This window comes from Natrix helvetica (assembly GCF_964273705.1).
Source record: "Natrix helvetica genome assembly, chromosome: 1".
Lineage (NCBI taxonomy): Eukaryota > Metazoa > Chordata > Lepidosauria > Squamata > Natricidae > Natrix > Natrix helvetica.
This window is the reverse complement of record NC_138548.1, coordinates 38,956,762-38,976,339: the sequence shown is the minus strand read 5'-3', so window position 1 is coordinate 38,976,339 and position 19,578 is coordinate 38,956,762. Positions and strand designations below refer to the sequence as shown.

The window sequence follows — 19,578 nt, the reverse complement described above, 5'->3', positions numbered from 1 at the left end:
GCGTCTTAGCCACTGAGCCACCACATCCCTATTTAGTTATAACTAAATAATAGTTATAGCACTCCTTCAATTCAAAAGCCACTAGAAACCTTTTTACTATTTTTGAGAGCTACCCACTTTTCCAATCGGCTTGATGCACCACTAAATTAATTAAACAGCTATAAGCCAGAAAGCTCAGGAAAAGAAAAATAGTAATTTTTAAAAAAATCTTGTTAGGCTCCAGACTGGTGAAGTTCTACATGTCTGTAAATTTTGTGATTTCTGTGCCACTCAGAAACTTGGGAGTAAAAATCACCCACGGAATTGTCTGTGTGTTTTTGCGTGATGTATAATAAAAGATATGCAGTTGTAGTTAGTAGACCAGTGCCAAATGAACAGAAACACTTTTTATTATTTTTTTAGCTTTCTCCTTAACTATATTTGCCTATGTAAACTGCAATAAATGTCTGTATAACAATTGGCAGATTTTGCACAATACACTAGAATAAAACTGAACTAATCATATTATGGCTTAGTGTGATAGTATACTTAATATAATGAAGCCACCAACGGCAGACCACCATTGCCTTAAAATCTATATAATACTTTCCCCAAGTACTGTGATGAAAATATGTCTTGTTGCCAATAAGACAACTGCAATGCAACATTGGTTAGTGCAGCAGTGATGCGACTATTCATTAAACATTCAAATAAGGGCTGGTAGGATTGAGAATAGAAAAATGTGCCTCCTGAAAAGCTACTAGGGAGCATTTCAAAAGCCTCTGGAGCATCATGGCAGGTGAGCTCTCTGCTCTTTTTCTCAGTGGGGAGCCTCTATTGAATGCTTTCTTCCATGAATGGAAAAGGTCTTCTATTCCTGAACCAGCCAATCAACATTCGATCCCCAATCTTATTCATCCTTCAAAGAATGCTGTATCAGCTTGCTGCCTGGGGTAGACTGTTCTCTTAGCAAACACATTCTGTGCAAAATCCAGTTGGGTCTTTTTTTTCTGAAGCAACTTGACAGTCTCCTCAACTCTGAAGACAGCCTAGTCAGGTCCAATTTTCTCTTTGTATGAAAAGGTCAGGTATATGTTTGCTTTGGTTTTGTTTTTTTTCTCCCTTCCCTGAGCATAGATTCAGTAGCCAGCAATTATTGGCAAACCTCTTATCCTTAGATTCCCTTTCCTCTTCCTCATTTCACCCCAACTGAACACAGAAATAATGTTTTATTCCATGTAAGCTGTATAGATAGGTCTGACAATCTGCTGCCACCTTCTGGTAAGAACTGGCAAACACACTAAAGGAGAAGCGTAGACTCCGAACAGATGGAAAGCAATAACTGGGAAATGTTAGAATCTGCCTCTCTCTCTCTCTCTCTCTTTCCACTCTCTCCTATTTCCAGTTTTAATCTCAGAGGTATGCATTAATGTAAAGAGCCTTGCAGGGAGCTTCTATATTAAAAACCTGCCTACATCTCAGGGACATCAATCAGTGCTAGGGTAGCTAAAAGGTACTCAGCCTCGGTTTATGGCAGGGGAAGAAATTCAAAGTCGAGCGTTGCCTCCAATCAGCAACACCACACAGGCTTGATTGCGAACAAGCCCTTTTGCAGCACTCCCAAGTGGTTCCAGCACTGCAGAACAGCATGCTCTGATGATGCAGTCAGTGACAGGCGAGCAGGACAACGCTGGCACGACGCAGGCAGAGCGAAAGGAAAATGGTTTTCATTTCGGAGAGGAATGAAATTAAAATCACAGCATAACAGATGATATCTAATAGAATTGTTCCACCTTAAGAACCCTTAATACTTCCTGTCTCTGACAGCTGTGTAACAGTGACTAAAAGAATTGGCTTTTGAACGCGGGTAAACCTAAACCGAGAGGGACGCGGTGGCTCAGTGGCTAAGACGCTGAGCTTGTCGATCAGAAAGGTCAGCAGTTTGGGCAGTTTGAATCCCTAGCACCGCATAACGGGGTGAGCTCCCATTGCTTGTCCCAGCTTCTGCCAACCAAGCAGTTCGAAAGCATGTAAAAAATGCAAGTAGAAAAATAGGAACCGCCTTTGGTGGGAAGGTAACAGCATTCCCTGTGCCTTCGGCGTTTAGTCATGCTGGCGGAGACGTCTTCGGGCAGCGCTGGCTCTTCGACTTTGAAACTGAGATGAGCACCACCCGCTAGAGTCAGGAATAACTAACACATATGTGCGAGAGGAACCTTCATCTTTACCTTTAAACCTAGACATGAGCCCCACAAATATGCTTAGCATTATTTGTGAGGAAGAAATTATTGCTGCACCCCCTTCCCCATGTATGCTGGTCTCAGATTATCAGAGACAGATAATCAACTGAAAAGCTGGTCAACTACTTCAAATGTTGCCCTCCAGAGATCCTAAAAATGTCTGTGTGGAATGGAGGTAGAGACCCACTTTGGCCATAATCTGAGTCCTTTGGTGATTGCTTGATGTTATAACTCACTTGTGGGGTGCCGCAGGGGTCGGTCCTCTCGCCTCTCCTGTTCAACACATATATGAAACCGCTGGGTGAGATCATCCGTGGTTTTGGGGTGGGATATCATCTGTACGCTGATGATACACAGCTGTACATCTCCACCCCGAACCACCCCAACGAGGCCATTGAAATGATGTCCCGGTGTTTGGAAGCCGTACGGGTCTGGATGGGTGACAACCGACTCAAACTCAACCCCTCCAAGACGGAGTGGCTGTGGCTTCCGGCCCCCCGGTTCAACCAGCTAATTCCAACACTGGCCATTGGGGGGGAGCAACTGGCCCCCATGGAACAGGCGCGCAATTTGGGCGTCCTCCTGGATGCCCAGCTGTCCATGGATGACCATGTGGCAGCCGTGGTGAGGGGGGCGTTCCACCAGGTTCGCCTGGTGCGCCAATTGCGCCCCCTATTGGACCGGGATGCCCTTCGCACAGTCATTCATGCGCTGGTGACGTCCCGCCTAGACTACTGTAATGCTCTCTACATGGGGCTTCCCTTGAGATGCACTCGAAGACTGCAGCTGGTCCAGAACGCGGCCGCGCGGGTGATTATGGGGAGTACGAGATACTCCCATATAACACCTCTCCTGCGCGAGCTGCAGTGGCTCCCTGTGGTCTATCAGATGCGTTTCAAGGTATTGATTACCATCTTCAAAGCGCTCCATGGCACAGGACCTAGCTACATGCGGGATCGCATCCTGCCCCATACATCCCTACGACCAATCCGCTCACACAGAGAGGGACTTCTCCGGGTGCCGTCCACTAAGCAGTGCCAGAGGGCGGCGCCCAGGAGTAGGGCCTTCTCTGTGATGGGCCCAGCCCTCTGGAATGACCTCCCCCCGGATATTAGGATTACCACCGACCTCCGCTCCTTCCGTTCAAAACTCAAGACCCACCTTTTTCAACTAGCAGGCCTGGCTCAACCATAGCTCCATTTTATTCCTCCTGGCAATTTTTAAACTTGTAATTTCTATTGGGGTTTTAATTTAACTTATTTTAATATTTCTATGTTATTATAATATTGTATTGTGTTTTATACCTCCTCCGTACAATGTGTAATTTTATAATATGTGTTTTTATTTATTGTACGCCGCCCCGAGTCCCTTTGTGGAGAGGGAGCGGCTAACAAATTTAATAAAATAAATAAATAAATAAATAACCGGGAATCTGCCTTGATAAACAATTCCAGCATATTTCAGTTGTTTCTTTGAATGAAAAGTTGTCATTTCAAGGCACTGAATAGACAGGAAAGAGAAAGATGCTCACACTTCTGTCTAGGTGTCATAGTCATATTCTTTTGTCCTTAAAACACATGGGAATCCACAAAACAGCTTGGATATTAGAGATATGGGAGTAGAGAGAAAATCCCAGATGCAGAGAACCTGGTGGGGACCTCTTGAAATTGACCAAAATCTGGTAACTCTTTATCTTGCTGTTTTTCTCATCACTTCTTCCCACTATTCTTTTACACACACACACCCCAAAAAAAAACAGAGGGGAAAATGTCTGCGGGGGCAGGATCCCCTGTCTGTAGATAAATAATAATCTTCAGATCTAATTTAGAAATAAGCAAAAACAAAGCACAATCAGTTTCTGTTTGCTTTGAAAATAGATCCAACAAGACTGGAGATGGAACATCTACAGGTAGTCCTTGACATATGACCACAATTGAGCCCAACATTTATGTTGCTAAGTGAGAAATTTGTTAAATGAGTTTTGGCTCATTTTAGGATTTTTCTTGCCACATTTGTTAAGCAAATAACTGCAGTTATTAAATTAATAACACGGTTGTTAAGTGAATCTGGCTTTCCCATTGACAGAAGGTCACAAAACTATATCACATGACCCCAGAACACAGCAACGGTCATAAATATGGACCAGTTGTCAAGGAGCCTAATATAAATCACATGACCATGGGGATGCTGCAATGGTCATAAGTGTGAAAAATGGTCATAAGTCACTTTTTTCACTGCCATTGTAACTACACACTGTCACTAAATGAAACTGTTGTAAGTCAAGGACAACCTGTACTCATTTGGGAGTGCCCAAATGCTTCAAAACTAAGCAGACAATGAAGGTTTTAACAAACTATGCCCACATTCCAGTTACAGAGTTCCCAGTCATGCAGGAGTCATCACTGCCACGTTTAGGCTTTCTAGGACACCACAAGTTTAAGCACAGAAACACAATGGCAAAGTTGGCACCCTTTCCTCCTGCCGCAATGACAATTCTGAACACCTGAAAAGGGCTATTGTGATGGCGCAAACATTAGCTTTAGTCAGTGGTGAGATTCTTTTTTTTTTTACTACTGGTTCTGTGCGCATGCTTGGTGGGCATGGCAGGGGAAGGATACTGCAAAATCCCCCTTCCCTCCCCACTCCCGGAGGAAGGTTACTGCAAATTCCCCATTCCCTCCCCACTCCACTAACCTGCTTTCCAGCTCTATTCTCCTATTCAGGGCAACAGAAGAAAATCAGCAGGGAGGCTGAGGGGCAGCAGGGGCGGGGCCAGCCTATTTGCCGGTTCTCCGAACTACTCAAAATTTCTGCTACCAGTTCTCCAGAACCTGTCAGAACTGGCTGAATACCACCTCTGGTTTTTGCCAGTACAAATAATGGCTGCTCTCATATAAAATATCAAATTACAATTTCTAGCTGCTTAAATAAACCCGGCATTTATATCTTCTCTTCTCTGTCATATTCTGCTTAGTAGCTTGCTTCACGATAGGGCAGGCTGTCTGCCCATCTAGCAATAACTCTCTGATGTCTGGGTCTCTTTTTTCTCTTTCAAATGCATAGGTAGGTGCATCCTTATGCAAAGCATGTGGATGTGGTTACCAGGCTAATCTATCACTTCTTGGTTCAGAGGCATCAAGCAAGCATTGATTTGCTCTGTGCCATAATGGGCAGGAATTTCTGTGCAACAAGTCTCTTTGTGTAAGTGCCTAGCTATGATTTGGCATGACGTCTGCGCAGCGCTGGTGTTTATGAATAGGGACTATGCCGTTCCCCCTGATAGCTAGCTTGAGAAAGACCACGTTGTCTTCCTGTCCTCTGTGCTAGACCTAGAGCAGGTGTGTCAAACTTGATTTCATTGAGGGTCACATCAGGGTTGTGTTTGGCCTCAGAGAATGGGCAGATGTGGGCATGGCCAGCTTGACAACACTTGTGTCAAGGGTGCCTGTGGTGCAGTGGTGGGTTTCAAAATTTTTTAGAACCTCTTCTGTAGGTGTGGCCTGCTTTGTGGGAGTGGCTTGCCAGCCATGTGACTGGGTGGGAGCAGCCAACTTGTAAAATGTGGTGAAACTCACTTAGCAACCAAAATGTTGGCTCAGAAGCTCTGGCATTTGAAGCACGCAAGTCTTAAAGCTGACAAGTTATAAGACCCTTGCACCCCTAACCCTTTAGAAAAAAACCCCCAGGGTGTTCAAACTTGACAGCTTTAAGACTTGCGGACTTCAACTCCCAGAATTCCTCCTCTCGCTCTTCATCTTGATGATGTACGGACGGGCGGGGGGAGGGATCTGAAACCGGTTCTAAACGGCACTGTAGATTTGTGGAACCTCTTCTATGGAAGAAGTTAGAACTGGCAGGAGCCCACCCCTGATATGGTGGCCCGAGTGCTCTGCCAGAAAAAATGGGCTCCTGAACACCATTCCTGCCTGCAACAGCCTCCTGCAACCCTCTGCCAGCGACAATAGAGCTTGCGAGGGCCATGCGCGGCCCTCCTAAGCTCCACTTTCATTGGCAGAGGCACCGCAGGCCATGTGGTGCCACCCTCTCTGTATCTAGGGTGGTCCCACATGCCAGATATAAGCCCCACATGGGCTGGATACAGCCCACTGGCCTTGAGTTTGTCACCCCTGACCTAGAGGGATGTGGTTTTGATTTGCTGTGTCTGAATGGCTTGGGGGACTTTTTCTGTGATTGCCTCAGTCCTGTGATATTCTATTCCCTTTAGGGTTAAGGTGGCTGCTCCCCACTTTGATTTAAGGAAGATCATCTTCCTTTTTAACTAAGGAAGATCATCTTCTTTAGTTGGCGTTTGGAAAGATATATTGGTATTACAGTACTTACAGCTGTTTGTTAACACTGGTGCTTATATTTCTTGCAATTGCGTTTGAGGCATTATGCATTTTTTAATGATTTATGAAGTAGGTAAATGGCTATGCAGTAAATGACCTTCTCCCTGAGAATCTAACTTTCTAGAGACACTAAAAAACAGAGTTTTGAAGATGAATAAATTTGGAAATGCTTAGGAAAGGAAGGGCAGATTATGAAAAAAATCTATAAATGTAATTATGTCACAGCCCTTTGATTATTAGGAACCCAGATCCAACTGATCTTTAATTCTCCAAGCTGTGCTGCCATCCTTCAGTGGCTTGTTCTACATTTCCTTCATTTACAATTGAGATTGAGTATTGGTTGCATTCCATCTCTTGGCTTGGAAAAGAAGAGAAGATTGGTTAAAAGGACAGAAGGAGAAAAGTTCAGAGAAAAATCAGCTCTTGGTGTTTGGCTTGATAAGTCAGTTGTGCAACCTTTTAGAGCATTGTAAGCCAGGTGATGGTTGGACCATCCCTACCATTAAAGGTAAAGGTTTCCTTGTCCAGTTTGTCCAATTCTAGGACATGGTGCTCATCTCTGTTTCTTGGCCAAGGAAGTCAGCATTGTCTGAAGACATTTTCTATGGTCATATGGCCAGTATGGCTATATGTCAAAGGTGCACAGAATGCTGTTACCTTCCCACCAAAGTGGTAGCTATTAATCTACTCACATGTGCATGCTTTCAAACTGCTAAGTGGACAGGAGCTTAGAGCAGGAATGAGAGTTCACCCCATTGCATGAGGCTTGGGTTTCGAACCTGGGCTGTCAGCTTTCCAGCTAACAAGCTCAGCATCTTTAACTGCTGAGCATTTGGAAGTAGGGGTGTAGCATCTTAAATATTTGAAGGCCACCTGTAATGTCTGGGTTGCCATTATGTAGACCATCAAATACAAAAAGAAGGCAGATCTGTTCTCTAACACACACACAGTTTTGAGACTTGCTTTGACTTGTACTACATAATGTACTATTTTTTTAAAAAAAAATCATATTTCCATTTGAAATAAAAAGGCCCTTGTAATTATAGTTAATTTGCTTCTCTCTGACCCTGATGAATGGCATCCTGTGTCTGAGTAAATCTTTGGATTTTACAGCATTTCTTTTCTTATTAAAATGAATTATGGGCAATGATAGAAAGTGTCAAGGAGAACACTGCAATTTTCAGGTTAAGAATTCTCTGAATGTTATATTATATTTCACTTATCCACATTCCCCCACGTCACTCTGAATTGTGCAGCCTAAGAGAAAAAAAAGTCACCTTCCCTTACATCAAAATAGAGATTGTTGAAATAATTAAGACTTGCTGCCTTTAATTTCAAATGGAAATAGTGTATAAATAATAAATGAATCAATATTGCCGTTGCTGATGATGTTTGGATAGTGCTTCTAAATAATACCAACTGGGGAAGATTGTAGTTAAAGGTACATTATGGGCATAGCTGGTCTTCAGCAATTCAGCCCAGAGAGAAATTGCAAAATTTATGTCTTTTGTTTATTCTGTTTTGCTGCTTAGTACCTTCCGCTGAATGGAGAATTCATTATGGCCCCCACTGCTGGGTTTGCAGCTTTCGACGGCAATTACAATCCAGGATGTGAGACAGGTATTGTGCTCAGCCAATCATTAATTAGTCATGCCAAATAAGCACTATGAGGTTATTCCTTAGTTGTGCCTCTGTTCATATGAATCACTTTTCCAGTTATAATAAACGTTCCCCTGGAGTTCTCCAAAGTTTTTTGGAATTATCATCAGAGCTTTCTTTCCCGTAGTGGGAGGAAGACGAAGGAAAGTATCAACACTGGCCAGGTATATGTTTTGAGACCTTTTCTGGTGGAGGTGTTATGGATAAGAGGTTTGTCCTTGCTACCACTGCATTTGCTGTAGGGCAACTCACATAGACGATACACCAGCTTATTGAATTTTTTATTTCTACCGGTGATATTGAAATCTGCATTTTTAAGCTTCTAGGCTTTTCTTTAAGGAAATATATTGGTTTTGATTTGGTGCCAAGTCTCAGAATCTTTTTGGACTGTTGAATCATAAAGTTAATAGCCTTTGTGGGTTCTTCCACTCCAAGCTTGCACATTAAGTTGTGTACATCTAACCAAATTGATTGCAGTGGATTTAAGCATCCCATAACCCTGTTACACGCTATATAGTTCTGGCTGTTTCTTCAATGATTTTAAGGTAGGTCTCACAACTTAAAAGTTGACCAGGCTGAGGGACACTGAGGAAGCAACATCTCATACAACGAAGTTGCAAATTAGTTGCAAAGGTGCTTACATCCTGTTTTGCACAAGAAAACTTAGAATATATTATATATATATAACAGTATATTTGACTCTTGAGTAGGATGACAATGATGGTGATTGAATATAGGATTCAACTAATTCTAATCAATTAGGAATCTGTGATGAGATGTGGGGCAAAGAAAAAGATATCACAGAGAAATAGTCCCTTGTGTTGAGTAAATGGGGAAGTAAATTGCCTACAATCTATATACTGTAGTTGATATTCTTCTGAAGGAAGGGGATGTGGAAGCTTTATCTGTACAGGAAAATCCCATGTCCCATGCAGTTCGGGAATATTAAGTGCCATAGCAAGGACTTTGGGTTCTTGTGAGTGTACTGGTTTATGCATAGATGCACGACAGCTTCATAAATATTAAATAGGAAGTTGTTAATGAATTAAATATGAATTTCAGTAATGTACTGTGTATAATAGCCCTCATGCACTATAATTCCCTAGCAGAGGAATTATGATACTCAGTTATAGTTGGCATGTTTGTATAAAAAAAAAGGGTGGGGGGTGGCAGTGGAAAAGATGGCTAATGAATTACAAATAAAATTGTCATGCTTACTGTCATCCTAGCTTCCCACAGCCCTATTCACACATCACATTTATGGGAAATTCTCTCCAGCAGCTCCAGTTAAGTTCTAGGTAGTGTTCTATTAAACCACCTGAGGCAATAAACCAAATTTTCCCATACTACAATATGGTGACTCTAAGCTTTTAAACTCTAAACAACCAGTAGGGGTTGTTTGTTCTAAAAAAATTAATGCAGTAATCCAACAACTGCATCCTGTTCAAAGCTATAGCTCAACTTTTACCAATCTGGTATCCAGGTTGGATATTTTCCACCCACAAAGCTTGGGCAATGGCCAAGAAAGCCAAAATGCTGGGAAATATGCTTTCCTTAAAGTGTTTGAAGGCAGGTTGGGCGAGAATGGTCCTTGTCAGGCATGCCTCCTTCAATATCCAAGAAAGAAAAACCTCAATTCCATTTGAATAGAGATAAAGTACTTTTACTAGATATGAATTGAAAGCAGCAAAAAGGAAATCAAGATCTGAGCCAGAAAGGCACGAATAAGTACATATCAAATGATTGCCCAGCTCCCACCCATGTGGGGTGCATCTTCAAAGGGCCTCATCAGGTTGGTATGCGAGACGGTTGGCCTTGACCAAGTCCAAACATCAGCCATCAGCATGCACAGAGGATGGTGACAACAAAACTCCCTTTCCCAATACCATGCCCCCACCCTCCCCGTTTCTATGGCAGCCGATAGCAAGCAAGCGAAGCAGAGGCTGAAAGGTATCCTTATCACAACGCATATCTTCCATTGTATTTACTTTTTCAATGTGTTTTATATATAAACAATTGATTATATGGGAGTGGGGAGTTTTTAGATATATTTGATATCATGTTAGATATAAACATGATAAATATTTAGATCTCTATCAGATATAAATATGATGGTGATCATATTTGTATGATAAATAAATAATAATGATAAATAAATAAGCATGTTGGCTGTTTTTGGTTGGCAAACTCTCAAACCAGATTTGTACAAATAAAAGAAATTAAAAATCTTATCCCTGTCCAGTGGTATCTGCCAGGGCAGCCAAAACTGGGAAGATGATAGATAGATGTAGCAACCCCTTCCCCTTTAGAATGATGACATCCCAACATCTTGTTGATTTACACACACACACACACGCACGCACCTATGGACACCACTTCCTCTGTCCATCTGTATGATAGAACCTACATGTCATAAGGAAAATGTTAGTTGTGCATAATATGGAGAGGTTCATTTTTTGGTAATGACACTTTTTCTCATAATCCTCATTCCTCTTGCCTTACACATCATAAATTGGCCCAGGAAAGTCAAAGGGAGTTTGTGTGTTTCTCTATTAATTTAGCCGTTGCAACTGGTGGCAGGAAGGAAAAAGAAATAATGGCCATGTATGAAGGAGATTGCCAGAATGCTGTTACTTCTCAGATAGCCTCAACAATGATTCCTGTTATGCAGTAATTGAACAATTACAAATACACTCATTCTGAAAAATAAAATTTTCATTAGCGATAAAACACGAACTCTAATAAATCCAGTTGCACATCTATGGGATACCTGTTCATGAAACATAGGGTAAATTCAGAGAGATTAGATAAATTGGATTGTTCCTCAATTTTATTATTATGCTAAATAACAATAGGTGTAATAACAGATTTCTATGGGAGGGAAAAAAGCCAGTGGAAATTTCGGAATGCATTAGATAAAATGTGCTATATGTTATAGTTACAATTTATAAGACATTTTCTCTTCTAGATGACACCCAGATCTATTGCTCTCTCAACTCCCAGAATTCTAAGCTGCCATGGCTAATGGCTATGCTATTAAAAATTGTATAATCGACAGATCTGAAAAGTATCAAATTTCACAGGACAGAACCATATTATTAGAAGTTCAGGTTAAGAATAAACTTTGGCATTCGAAATCTAATACTGGGACACCTAATGCCAATATCACTAGACTGATCCCTAGATTATTTTCAATTAGTCTTCATTGTGAAGAAAAATCTTATGAACCAAGTTGCCATGTAGATTGGACAACATATTCTACACTTTCTTAGGCTTTAAAAAAAATAAACTCGGAGTTGGTTCCTCAGATTTATGAGCAATTTTTAAAAATCATCGAAGGCAAGTGGACTTCATCTATGGCTCTTGCTTTCTGTCATTTTCATTATCAGCTTCAGAAATCACATTTAAAAGTGCAGACAATTATGAATGGTATGACCCTACGTTATGGCATGCTGCAGCCTCTTTAGAAAACTTAGATCTGGGCAAATACATTTTCCTTGTTGATGAAGAACGGGTTCCGTGCCAGTACGATGATGTTATTTTTCAGCCTGAAAGCTCCTTCCGAGTGAACATCACCTCTGAGCCAACAATACAACTTAAGAGCATTTCAATCATGGGCCAGGTAAAATAGAAACTGCAATTTCATCACCTTACATTGTGCCTCCTTTTTTTTCTCCAGAAAAGCTCACAACTAGTAATATCAACTTTTTCCAATTTTATATTGAATTGCCATGGAAAATGAACTGAATTACCGTATTTTTCAGAGTATAAGACGCACCTCCCCCCCCTAAAAGAGCGTGGAAATGTTGGTGCGTCTTATACACCGAATACAGACATTTTTGGTCTTCCAAAGCCCCGTCCCTGCATCCCATTTTTGAGAAAAATGGCCCATTTTACGCAAAAACTGAGCCTTTTTTGCCTTCCCTCAGCCCCCGGCAGCCCTCTGCAGGCTTCAGCAAGGCTGGGGCAAGGCAAAAATGCCCCTGTTTTTGTGAAAAATGGGCAAAAAGCAGGCAGTTTTTCATAAAAACAGAGGCTTTTTTTGCCTTCCCTCAGCCCCCATCAACACTCTCCAGTCTTCAGCAGGGCTGGGGCAAGGCAGAAACGGGGGCATTTTTGCCTTGCCCCAGCCCTGCTGAAGCCTGCTGAGTCCTGCTGGCGGCTGAGGAAGGCAGAAACTTTTTTTTCTTACTTACCTCTTCAAAATCTTGGTGCGTCTTATAGTCCAAAAAATACGGTGCTTTCAAATATTTAGCCCCAGTTTATTAACTCAGTCAATTCAAGACATCCACATTCCCTTACAGCAAAAACATTCATTCCAGATGAGAAAATACCAATACATACATACGTATGCAATAAAATAAAGAGGAAGAGTCATATCTAAAGAATTGGATCAGGTCATTGGACAACACATAGCCCTGCAAGGCATTCAGAATTTACATTTCAAAATATAAATATAAAGCCAGTGGCCCAGTGATCAGGCTTAGGAGGAAAGATCACCGCATCTGTTATAAAATTGCTAAAATGTTTACAGGATCTAAAGAGGCTCATTTAAGGAGTAGCAGTAAAAGACGCATTGGTGCAGGGCAGATCTGCACTTTATGCTTGGCCCATTGCCAAGACATGCCGCTCACAATTTCCTAAATGTAAGAATGGACGATGAGGTTGGAAATGCACTCCTCATGTGTGCATTCCACTTTTGATTCAAAAGCTGCTGTTTCCAACCAGACCACCTTAAGCCCTTCAGTGGGGATAGAAAATATGGAAAGTGACTTCTAGTCTGAAGCATTAATATAATCTTCCCAATTTTATACCTTCCATCATTCTATGGCTGTGCTGGATGGCTATTATGGAATTGATTTCCTATACATCCAGAGGGCACCAAGCTGCTTTAATAGCAGTCAATTGTCTGTCTAGAGTAATACAATCCTGTGTATTTCCTAGGTGTGTGTGAGAGGAGGGGAGGGGGAGAGAGATTTTTTGAATCCACATCAAACATGAATGGTGCGATCAGTGAAACCTAGCAAACTGAATTCCTACAATATTGACACCAGTAGTACACAAATTTTGGTATAATGCAAATACAATTTAGGAAAACCAAATCACAGCTCTCCTTGTATGACATATGTATGATTGGTTGTCCTACTCACTGCATTCACTTCCTCTCTCCAAAACATTTGTCCTTGTTTCAATGCAGTTCATATTTTGAAGGGAGGGTGAGGGCATAGGTTGAATTAAACTACCTTGACAGTGATTTGCTCTAGAAGGAAATGATTTGCTGATTTTGTGTTGTCCTTTCTTCCCTGAATTGGAATTAGAACTTCACCAATGACAGTACCCTGTCAGAATACATGCAGAGCTCTTCTGCAAAACTTCAGTTCCATGGGCAAGGAACACTCCGATTATCACATACCAGATGTCCAGACAAATCTGGCTGTGAATGTGGAAACTCAGCAGTAAGTCTTTGTGTTTAGACTTGATATCAGGGTGGGGAACTTTGCTTTCTGCCCAGGTCACACCCCCTAGGACAGTGAGGGCAAACCTTTTTGTAAACCCGTGCCAAAATTGTGCACACCCACAATGCAATGTACCCCGCCCACCTGCGCATGCACGCATGACCCTTGCACATGCATGCATGACCTCCCCCGGGCGGTGTGTGTGTTTCCACTCTCCCCAGGCTCCAGAGGCTTTCCTGAAGCCTGGGGAGGACAAAAATGGCCTCCTCCAGAAGGCCAAAAATCAGCTGGCTGGCACGCGTATGCACGCTGGAGCTCAGCTCGTGTGCTGGCAGATATGGCTCTGCATGCCACCTGTGGCACGCATGCCATAGGTTCGCCATCATGACCCTAGGAGATGTATCATTGCAGGTTAGTGTAGGCTAAAGTGCTTTTCGTTCTCTCCCTTCCAAAGAAATAGCAAATTTCTGTTCCTATGAGTTAGAAGGAATCTCTGACAGAGGAGTTTTGAAATGAAGCCATGGGCAACATTAGAGCCACATATAGGCTCTCTCTGTCCTAGTTTCTGCTATTAAGAGGCTACTACTAATGAAAGGATGGAAGGAAATGGAGTGTCCTATTAGAAACCTTGTGTGCATAATGATATATTACTGAACTAATTCAGTGGATTGACTGTGTCATAAACATTCATTCAGGCAGAAAGGATTGTTGATCCTGTAAACCAGGGGTGTCAAACTCAACGCTTGCGGGCTGGATCCGGACAGAGGGTGTTTAAATCTGGCCTGTGGGGCTAGCCTGGAAATATCAAAGTACCAGCCCATGGCTCATTTTCAGCCTCCCCGGCTATTTTTTTGGGCTGCCAGAGTGCTGCAGGAAGCCATAGAGGCCGAAAACGGCCCTCAAGGGGCCTCCTACTCAGCCCCATTTTCACTGGCAAAGTACTACAGGAGACATTCGTCCTATCTCCTCCTCGCTTCCTCCCCTCACTCCCGCCAGCCCACGGAGGAGAACTACAATGCTGATCCGGCCCTTGAAGAAATCTAGTTTGACACTCCTGCTGTAACTAAGAGAGGAAACTGGGCATTCCTGACTACAGAAGTGTACCGGTAGTAGCCTAAACCCTGAACCCATGATCAGGTACTCCTCTTTAGGCCTTTAAAGACAACAGTGTGCCAACAATGTGTGTACATGGGGGAAATATTTTAGAAATACTAGAGTTAAAATAATGCATTGAAGTATTTCTGCTTCAAAGTATTGATCTCCGTTATGGATTTTGCCCATCTGTCAGACCTGTCTCAGCTTGTAAGCTAAGTAAGAATGATCCTTAACTCCATTTATCGAGAAAGGTATAGTTTACTCGAAGTCAAGTGAATTACAGTAATGCATAGACAGAACTGAAAATCATGTGCCAAAATTCCCAAGTCTAACTTTTTCCTCCTTCAGTTGCCTCCCATCAATGTCCAGTCTAATTCAAACAAGATGCTTCTAGAACAGTTACTTCATGCCTAGGTTTAGTTTGCGGTTGCCTTTCCGTTCCCAGCCGATTGTCCTTGAAGCCTCGAGAGATACAGTGAACTTTTGGAGAGATACAGTGAAGTTTCCCTGGAAACATCTCCCCTCTCCCATCCAGTCCCCTTAGAGTGCATGGCAGCTGATGATGAATGGTTGCGAACTGCAAGTGTGAGGTGGCACCTGACACCAACATTTATCTGGTTTCCTATAGTTTCTGTAGTGTGGTTCCATTTCTGAAAGGGATCAAGGAGGGACAGAGGTTAACTTGGTCCCGAAATTTCATTCTTTACAAATGGATTGATAATGCCAATGTAGTAACAGTTTTCTTATGGAACCTCTTGACAGGCTATGTTGGAATTATCAAAAGTCAATTATGTAGTTTCTTTTCAATTAATATATTTGTATTTTAAATTAAAGACCCATGAGAGAATCTGTGCTGCCTTGCTCCAGACGTCCAGGAATCAATGTCCAATGGTTACGTGCAAAGATGCAATAAAGCCTATTGGTCACTGCTGTGAAATATGTGGTGAGTGGTTACAACTGTATTGTGACATTACGTTCTTTCATTATGTGTCAGAACAAATTCCTCTAATCCCCTGAACATAAGGCTGATGATCTTCCTATTCCCTCACCCTGGCCACTCACCTCATTGGGAAACTCCATGGTAGAACTTTCCTTGGGGACAAAAAAGATTGTATATGTGTATAAGGTTTCTGAGAATAGGAATCTAACCTGGTTAATGAAGGAAGCTTTATAATTGTACCAGAAAATAAACGTATTTAAGGAACGACATAATGGGGATTACATAGGCAAAGCCAACTACTTCCTTAAAAAGGAGAGCCAAGACCAAGTGCTCTGTGTGTGCAGGCCTGGGAGCATAAGCAGAAGGAAATAATCTGAGATCTCAATCTCAAAGAGCAGATAGAGAGATAAATAAATAAATGACACAAATTAAAACCTTAATTAAGTACACCCCATAGTTCCTTGCGGTGAGTAGATTGTAAAGTGCTAAAAAGTCAGCGCCACTGAAATCACTTCTGTTATCCTATCTATCTATCTATCTATCTATCTATCTATCTATCTATCTATCTATCTATCTATCTATCTACCTACTTACCTACCTACCTACCTACACACACACACACACACATATACACACTAAACTCTAATTCCCATAACTCTAATTCTCACTACTAATTAAGCAAAATGGTGCCTCATAGGGCAACACTTTTTGAAGCAAAGTATCTCTATTGGGCAAACTTACAGAATGTGTCCAAAATTCAGGATTCTTGTGGGATTGAAAATTGAAATTATCATAAAACAATTTATTACATAATATGAAATACCATAAAACATTTCCTGTGCTAATGTTTGACTTGGCTATAAGCTTAACATGGGCTGTTTTCCAGACAGATGCATCTCTGAATGTATCCCAACTTTTCCAGTGAATTTCTGTCAATGTTTTTTTTTTAAACAAAATTTTATTGAATTTCTGTCAATGTTGTAGGCACTGAGGACTTTGGTAAAGGAATCTCTGAAAAGATTATTCACTGGATCACAATTTGTCAATTATTAAAGATCATAGGAGACAAGACAAAGCCATGTGGACTTGGACTTGATTGTCCACCCATTTAAGAGCAGAACCAATAAAAAACAATGCCCTTTTATCCCTAGCCCTCAGACGTTCAGAAGGATAATATGGTTAATAGTATCAGAAACATCTGAAAGGTCTAATGGGGAAAGAGGGACACATTTCCCCATCCAATTCCAGAAAAAAGATCATTCACTAAAATAACCAATTCTGTGTCTATCCTATGACCAGACCAGTATTCAGGGGTGGGCTGCTACGGGTTCACCCAGGTTTGGGAGAACCCATAGCTAATGTTATGGCCGGTTCAGAGAACCTCCAAATCCCACCCCTGGCTGGCCCTGCCCACCCCATTACTCCCCTCCCAGAGGTCTCCACACGGCCCATTTTGGATGCGAGGGGAGTTCCAAAAGGCCAGAAATGGGAGGGCCTCTGGAGCCCAGAGGAGGAAATTTTCACCCTCCCAGAGGCTCAAGGAAAGCCTCCGGAGCCTGGGGATGGTGAAAACACCCCCCCTCATGGTGCAGGAGGCCAACTAGGCCATGCCCACATGGTCATGCCCATCCAGCAACTGGGCAGAGAACCCGTTGCTGAAATTTTTGAAGCCCACCCCTGCCCGTATTCCATCTAAAAAAGAATTAATCATCTTCTAGAGTCCTTAACTAAGATGCTCTCAGTAACCTTTCTTAAAAAGAGAAGACTGGAGACAGAATGGAAGCTGACTGAGAGGTGGTCTCTTCAGCTGGTCTTTCTTGAATAGGCAGTGGTTCACTTTCTCTCAGAGAGATATTCCCCACCTCCCAATTTAGCCATGCATGCTATAGATGCTAGGTGGAGCATAAATCCAACCCCAGGCTGGTACTCCTACTATAATCCACTTTATCCATTTCCTCTGGTTTTACAAATTCAAAAGATTCTTCAATAATGTTGCTACCAGTAGATGTTATTCTAACTCACCTCACACAGCTCTGCCCAAACAAAGTCAAGACATAGTCAAATGTGTGCAATTACCTACAAAAAATATTCAGAATTTTTCAGACAGAATGCAGAAGCTTTGCTTTTTAATCAATCCCTAATTCAAGTCTACTTAATCAGAACCCATCAGTTCAGAGTCCAGAATATGGATCAGAAGACAAGATCTCCTTATAAATCACTAAAGAGTTCAGCTTAAAAGGCAGAGATGTTGAAGAGGATAAAATTAAAATACCCATGTAAGCTACCTTGATGTTTCAGAGAAGCAGTAAGATATGAAACAGCAATACCTAAGGACAATACCAACCAAACCAATATTTAAGTGCAATTTAATAATAATAAATAATAAATTTGAATTTATTAGCCGCTCCCTTTCCAGGCAGGACTCGGGGCGGCGTACAATGGGCATATAAAACATAAAACATGTGTACAAACACACAAACATACATATATACAAAGTCACACATGCATGGAGGAGGTAACAAATTACAACATTTAGACAGTTAAAAATCACCATTAAAATACCCCAATTGTAAAAAACCCAATGTACAATTAAAATTTAAAATTTAAAAAGACAGTCAGGAGGAGTGAGAAAAATTACGGTTGAGCCAGGCCAGATAATTGAAAGAGGTGGGTCTTCAGCTGTACACGGAAGGAGCGGAGATCGGAAGTAATCCTGATGTCACGGGGGAGGTCATTCCACAGGGCTGGGCCCATCACAGAGAAGGCTCTGCTCCTGGGTGTCGCCCCCCGACACTGTTTGGCGGACGGCACCCGGAGAAGTCCCTCTCTGTGTGAGCGAATTGGTCGTAGGGATGTGTGGGGCAGGATGCGATCCTGCATGTAACTAGGCCCTGTGCCATGAAGCGCTTTAAAGATCATAATCAAAACCTTGAAACGCACTCGGTAGACCACAGGAAGCCAGTGCAGCTCGCGCAGGAGAGGTGTTACAGGGGAGTATCTAGTCCTCCCCATAATCACCCGCGCGGCCGCGTTCTGGACCAACTGTAGTCTCCGAGTGCATCTCAAGGGAAGCCCCATGTAGAGAGCATTGCAGTAGTCCAGGCGAGACGTCACTAGCGCATGGGTGACTGTGCGTAGGGCATCCTGGTCCAATAAGGGGCGCAATTGGCGCATCAGGCGGACCTGATGGAACGCCCCCCTTGCCACGGCTGTTACATGGTCATCCATGGAGGACGCCCAAATTGCGCACCTGTTCCATGGGGGCTAGTTGCACGCCCCCGATGGCCAGAGATGGAAGCACCTAGTTGAACCGGGAGGCCGGAAGCCACAGCCACTCCGTCTTGGAAGGGTTGAGTTTTAGTCGGTTGCCATCCATCCAGACCCGTACGGCCTCCAAACACCGGGACATCATTTCGACGGCCTCATTGGGGTGGTTCGGGGTGGAAATGTATAGCTGAGTATCATCAGCATACAGATGATATCCCACCCCAAAACCACGGATGATCTCGCCCAGCGGTTTCATGTATGTGTTGAACAGGAGAGGCGAGAGCACCGATCCCTGTGGCACTCCACATGTGAGTGGCCTCCGGGTCGATCTCTGCTCCCCTGCCAACACACGTTGCGTCCGGTCAGAGAGGTAGGAGCCAAACCACCGTAAAACGGTGCCCCTGACTCCCAACCCCTCTAGCCGGTGCAACAGGATACCATGGTCGATGGTATCGAACGCCGCCGAGAGATCTAATAGGACCAGGATAGAGGAACAACCCCTATCTCTGGCCCTCCAGAGATCATCAACCAATGCGACCAAGGCCGTCTCCGTGCTGTGCCCGGGTCGGAAGCCAGACTGGCGCGGGTCTAGA

At 42.8% G+C, this 19,578-nt stretch overlaps 1 protein-coding gene across 1 annotated transcript in view; it reads left to right on the top strand.

Annotated features, from left to right (window-relative positions):
* Nucleotides 1-19,578, top strand: part of AMN (amnion associated transmembrane protein) — a gene marked incomplete at both ends in the record, with an annotated part of 118,480 nt that overhangs the window by 72,909 nt on the left and 25,993 nt on the right. The window contains 4 exons of the mRNA XM_081940522.1: nucleotides 8,101-8,188; nucleotides 11,617-11,849; nucleotides 13,546-13,683; nucleotides 15,613-15,721. Of these exons, the coding sequence (XP_081796648.1) occupies nucleotides 8,101-8,188; nucleotides 11,617-11,849; nucleotides 13,546-13,683; nucleotides 15,613-15,721 (568 nt within the window). The remainder of the gene's footprint in view (nucleotides 1-8,100; nucleotides 8,189-11,616; nucleotides 11,850-13,545; nucleotides 13,684-15,612; nucleotides 15,722-19,578) is intronic.